At 37.5% G+C, this 6193-nt stretch overlaps 1 protein-coding gene across 1 annotated transcript in view; it reads left to right on the forward strand.

The window, feature by feature from the left end:
- The window catches only part of Trim37 (tripartite motif containing 37), a 106716-nt gene that overhangs the window by 58974 nt on the left and 41549 nt on the right, over positions 1-6193 (forward strand). Inside the window, exon 18 of the mRNA XM_013013091.1 lies at positions 3276-3470. Within this exon, the coding sequence (XP_012868545.1) occupies positions 3276-3470 (195 nt within the window). The remainder of the gene's footprint in view (positions 1-3275; positions 3471-6193) is intronic.

Consider the following 6193-nt stretch of genomic DNA (forward strand, 5'->3'; position numbering starts at 1 on the left):
CTTGCCTTGCATGCATGAGGCCCTGGGTTCGATTCCTCAGTACCACATAAGCAGAAAAAGCCAGAAATGGAGGTATCCTTAAATGGTAGAGTGCTAGCCTTGAGCTGAAGAGCTGAGGGACAGCATCCAGGCCCAGAGTTCAGGCCCCACGACTCAGGCCCCACGACTGGACCCAAAAAAAGACTTGATATACTTACTAGGATTCTAAAAGTATTTTTTTCAATTTTCTTCTGTTTTGTAGGAAATGGCCATAAAAATCATAGCAACATGCCACTGCACACTGGCCATAATAATTTTTTAAATTTTAATCGTTAATATTTTTGAGATTAAATGATTATATAAATAGTTAATTTTTTTTTTTTGGTTGGTCATGGGGCTTGAACTCTGGGCCTGAGCGCTGTACCTCAGCTCTTTAGCTCAAGGTGAGTACTCTCCCACTTGAGCCACAGAGCTATTTCCGGTTTTCTGAGTGTTTATTGGAGGTAAGAGTTTCACGGACTTTGCTGCCTGGGCTGACTTTGAACCATGATCCTCAGATCTCAGCCTCCTGAGTAGCTAGGATTACAGGCGATAAATAGTTAATATTTTTATAAAGCTGGTAATACTATTTAAAGCATACAGAGAAGTAGAAACTCTCAACCCTGCTTGAGAGAATGAAAATTGATACTGCTACTTGGGAAAACTGTTGGGCAATATGGAATAAATTTGAATGTTCACTTCACCATGATGGTACCATTCCCAACAGAACCTTAAACTAGTCTTTGCCAGCAGATTTTTGTAAGAACATTTAGGAATAAGGGAAGAATGATAGATAGGGTGACACATAAAGATGCATTATACTCATAAATTGACCTGTTGACCTCAAACTCCTTTGTCATCTATATAAGGATATAAGAGTATTCAAGAAATGTAATTAAAAAATCAAGAAACAATTTTATATTGGCATTCTTATTCCAAACAAAGTTAAGGACATAAAAATGTAGCCTGAGAAGACTACAGAGCCATGAACATCGTACTACTACACGCATGCACTTACTGAACTCAAGTTGATCAGTGTGATGTTTTGGCAGTATTCAACTAGTTTGGTACATGAGAAGAAGACTCTTGACACTGATTTTTTTGTTGTTGTTGTGGGCATGGGACTTGAACTTGGGGCCTAGTCACTGTCCCTGAGCTGTTTTGCTCAAGGATAGTGTTCTACCAATTTGAGCCACAGAGCCACTTCTGGTTTTCTAGTGATTAATTGGAGACGTCTTATGTACTTTCCTGCCCTGGCTGGCTTCAAACCATGATTCTTAGATCTCAACCTCCTGAATAGCTACAATTATAGATATGAACTACCAGCATCCAGCTTTGATTTTTTTTTAACTAGATATTTTATGTATTTTTCCAGGTGAACTGTAAAAGTAGTATGTAATTTTAGTGGGTTTGTTTTTTCTTTTTTTTTTTTTCCAGCAGCACTGGAGTTTGACTCAGTTCCTTTCCATGCAAGCATTCTTCCATTTGAGCCAAGCCCCCAACCCTTTTTGCTTTTATTATTTTTCATCTTTAATCTTGCATTTATACCTGTATTGGCCTTAATCACGGTCCTTCTACATATAATTCTTGCACTGCTAGAGTAACAAGCATACCACTGTACTCACCTTTTTGTTGGTTAATATGAGGGTCCTATAATTTTTTTTGCCTGAGCTCACTTGGAACAGCTATCTTGATCTATGCCTCCTAAGAGTGAGCCACTATACCTGGTGAGAAGAAAAGCATATTTTTTCTCAGTAGAGTAAATAAATAAATTGGATATGTTGTTATGATGACATTTTATTATTTACTATAAATGAAGATGAACCAGCGATTGCTATATAAAGCAATATAGATGAGTCTCATAAGTGTAATATTGAACAAGAAGCAGAGTATAATGTTAACTACATTTTTATAAATTCTAGACAAGCAAAACCAATCTGTTTTTAACATTAGAAAGTTCTGGAGCCGGGCGCTGGTGGCTCACGCCTGTAATCCTAGCTACTCAGGAGGCTGAGATCGGAGGATCGCAGTTCAAAGCCAGCCCAGGCAGGAGAGACCGTAAGACTCCTATCTCCAATAAAACCACCAGAAAACTGGAAGTGGTGCTGTAGCTCAAGTGGTAGAGCACTCTCCTTGAGCTGAAGAGCTGAAGGACAGCGCCCAGGCCCAGAGTTCAAGCCCCATGACCGACAAAAAAAAAAAAAAAAAAGTTCTGGAGATTAACCTTACTGAGCAATTTTAGGATCCATGAGATAAGACTTTATTTTTTAAAACTATTTAAGTAGTTGTACAAAGGAGGTACCATACAACAAAGCAGTTTATGAATATAATGCATCTTGATCAGTGTCACCTTTTCAACATTCTCAGCCCCCTTCAATATTCTCACTCCTCTTCAACCCATCCCTTCCATTACTTAATTTTAGGGTATGCACAATGAATTCCTCCCCCTTCTCTCCCTTCAGCTACCTGCTCCTCTTCTCTTGTTCACCTTCCTTGGGTGTACTCTTTCCTTGTGTTGATTTTCTTAACTGAAGTATGATAGACTCTATAGAGAGCTCAAATAGTATAATCTTTTAGAAAGACTAGTTTAAAGCCAAATCGAATTTTGTTTTTGAGTTAACATACATTTGTAATACGAGAAGGGTTTTATTATGATATTTCCATACATGTACACAGTACACTGTGAACAAATACATTTGTTCTACCATATTCTATCATATTCCCATTCCACCTATATTCCCTCATATCTTCATCTACATAGATTTGCTTTGTGAATACTCATTAGGCAGTATGTTTCTGTATATGACATACTTACATATACATATATAGATACACAAAATGGTAGTGATACTAGCTCTGAAAGAGAGAACCTGAAATAGATGGTAAAGCCATTGATGTCTATTCAGGAATAGGATAGTTAGCACAAAGGACAAGGGTTAGCTAAAGTATAGTGGTCTAGAAGAATAGTAAAAAGCAGCAAATAGCTAACTGCTTTCTGTAATATATTTCTGTAATATATATTCTGTATATATTCTAGACAGATTTGATCATGCTCTTGGGTTCTGTATACTAATGAAGTTACAGCTCAATCATTGTGCTGGTGTCTGGCAGCCTTTTTCCTTTGTGTGTCTCATCATGAACATGAATTCCTATGTAAACTACCACTAGTCAAGTGTTAACCCTTTTTTTCATTTATGTATGCTTAAATTTGTGCAAGCATATACAATATACTTTCTACATCTTTATTTCTTTTGCAGGTAGTACCCATGGCTATGTGGGTGCCAGTAGCAGAATGTCAAGAAGAGCACATTTATGCTCTGCTGCTACCGGTAGTTTATTAGACATTGATCCTTTAATCTTAATACATTTATTGGACCTTAAGGACCGGAGCAGTATGGAAAACTTGTGGGGCTTACAGCCTCGCCCACCTGCTTCACTTTTGCAGCCCACAGGTAAAATAATAACAATAACATTTTCTCTCTCTTTTTTTCCCCTGTGGTTCTCTAAGAGAACTGTTTGAATTTTCATCTAAGCATTTCATCTATGTATTGATCATAGTACATTTCTGTAGAAAATTGATCTTTCATTGTATAAGAATGACATATTAGTTGTTTTTTTTTCTTGCGGTGCTGAGTATTGAATTTAGGGCCTGGTGCATGCTAGACAAGCCCTCTGCCACTGAGCAACACCCCTAGTGCTCATATTATATTAATTATATCATATTAATATTTTGTTGTTGTTACTAGTCAAAAGTATTCAGTACATAAACAAATTTACTTTAAGAAGGTTTTAGGAGACTGCTCAATTAGAATGCTTGTCTAGCATGCACAAGGCCCTAGGTTTAGCCCCCAGTACTACCAAAAAAAATAAAAGAGGGAGAGAGAGAGATCAGGTTAAAAATAGGATTTGCCTTTCATTCATACTGCTCTGGTTTCCTCATACCACCAAAAATATGAAAAAAAAAACCTGCTTGGCACCAGTGGCTCATGCCTGTAATCCTAGTTACTCATAAGGCTGTTTAAAGCCAGCCCAGGCAGGAAGTCACTGAGATTCTTATCTTCAACTAACCACCAAAAAGCCAAAAGTGGAGCTGTGGCACAAGTGGTAGAGCATCAGCGTTGAGTGAAAAAGTTAAGGGACAGCTCCCAAGTCTAGTTCAAGCTCTGGTACTAGTACCAAACACCAAAACCAAACCTCAAAACCTAATGAAGTTGTTCAATGATTTGCCACTTACATTGTACCTAATTGACAATTTGGTTCATATGAAGTACATTTATCTTCATGAATGGATCTGACTTGTAAAATGGACCTCTGTCTGAATTGAACATTTAAAAAGATTGTTTAGTCATGCTTTGGTATTCATTACATTTAAAATGTATACCAACTCTCATCATTGTTTATATGCAAAGGTTATTTGTTATGACAAATTACATATAGTAATTTGTAACATAGAGATTTGTAAAGTCCAATTTTTGCTTTTTAACATTGTCAGGGATAGTTATTTTAGACAGCCAAGGATTTATCACAAGATTTATTTTTAAATCCATTTTTTTAGGGAATAGAGATATAGCTTAGTGGTAAGATTGCTTGCCTGGCATATGTGAGTCCTTGATTTGATCCTCAATATACCATTTGGGGGATGGGGATGATTATAAAGCAACCATTATTTGTATTGAAATGCTTTCTAAAATGCTTTTTGTTGAAGAATATATTTCTTGCCTGCTGCTTGTTGATAAGCATTTTTAATCTAATGAACACCAAAGCATGAATAAGCAATCATTTTCCATGTTTACTTTAGATAGAGCTCTACTTAAAAGTCAGACCTGAGAAACTCTTTAAGTCTAATCACAGAAAAGTACAACTATACTTGAAATAGATCAGACTATCAAGTAAACACCATAAATGTAAAACTATCCTTTATTAAACAGCTTGGTAAAATATCAATATATTGATATTGGACATATTGAACCAGTGTGTTTGTGTGTGTGTGTGTGTATGTGCGCACGTGCGTGCACTATGCATACAAACTTGATATTACTCAAGACCTTGTGCATGTTTGGTAAGCCCTCTACCTCTCTACCTCTGAAATCACACTACCATCTCCCCCTACCTTCTTAAGTAGTAATACTGTATATTGTATAAGTCAGGTAGTATGGAGAGTCTTTCTAATGCTGTTTTCAACCAGCAGAACTAACTTCTCAGACAATATCTCAGGCTGAACATATGTATAGAAAGTAGAAAGATAGAGCTGCTGGGGTGGATTAGAGCAGAATTATTTTGGCCACTTTTTTTTTTTTTTCCCCAGTCCTGGGGGTTGAACACAGGGCCCTGAGCAATACTCTTCCACTTGAGCTACAGTGCCACTTTCGGCTTTCTCTAAGCAGTTTATTGGATGTAAATGCCAGGCCGGGCTGGCTTCGAACCACAATCCTCAGATTTCAGCCTCCTTAGTAGCTAAGATTATAGGCATGAGCCACTGGTGCCAGGCTTGGCCACTTACTCTTTTTTTTTTCCTTGATTTTTTTTCTTTTTTTCTGGTCTTGGGGCTTGAGCTCAGGGCCTGGGCACTGTCCCTGAGCCTCTGTGCTTGAGCCACAGTGCTATTTCTGGCTTTTTTGAATAGTTTATTGGAGATTAGAGTCTAAACAGGGACTTGTCTGCCCAAGCTGGCTTTGAACCATGGAGCCTCAGATCTCAGGCTCCTCAGTAGCTAAGATTACAGGCGTGAGCCACCATTGCCTAGCAACCACTTATTTTTTTTAAGTATACTTCCTGTTATCTGGGTCCATATGCTTAGAACTTTGTCTTTAGCCAGGTTATGGATTAGTTGTTTTTTATTAATGGTTCATGTACACTTTTATATAAATTTTTGTTTAAATTACAATTGGTGTTTTTTGCAAAGTTTTAGTGAAGTGGGTAAGTTTTGGTGATGCAGTAGACATATGAATCTAATAAGGAACAATTTTATTGGTAAGTTTAGTAAATAGGTAACATTTATTTTATTTTATTTTATTATTTTTTTTGCGGGGGGGGCATTCATGGGGCCTGAACTCTGGGCCTGCGTGCTGTCCCTCAGCTCTTAAGCTCAAGGCTAGTGCTATACCACTTGAGCCACAGCGCCACTTCTGGCTTTTTTCTTTTTGCTTATGTGGTGCTGAGGAATTGAACCCAGGGC

The sequence above is a fragment of the Dipodomys ordii genome, unplaced genomic scaffold (assembly GCF_000151885.1).
Source record: "Dipodomys ordii isolate 6190 unplaced genomic scaffold, Dord_2.0 Scaffold19, whole genome shotgun sequence".
Lineage (NCBI taxonomy): Eukaryota > Metazoa > Chordata > Mammalia > Rodentia > Heteromyidae > Dipodomys > Dipodomys ordii.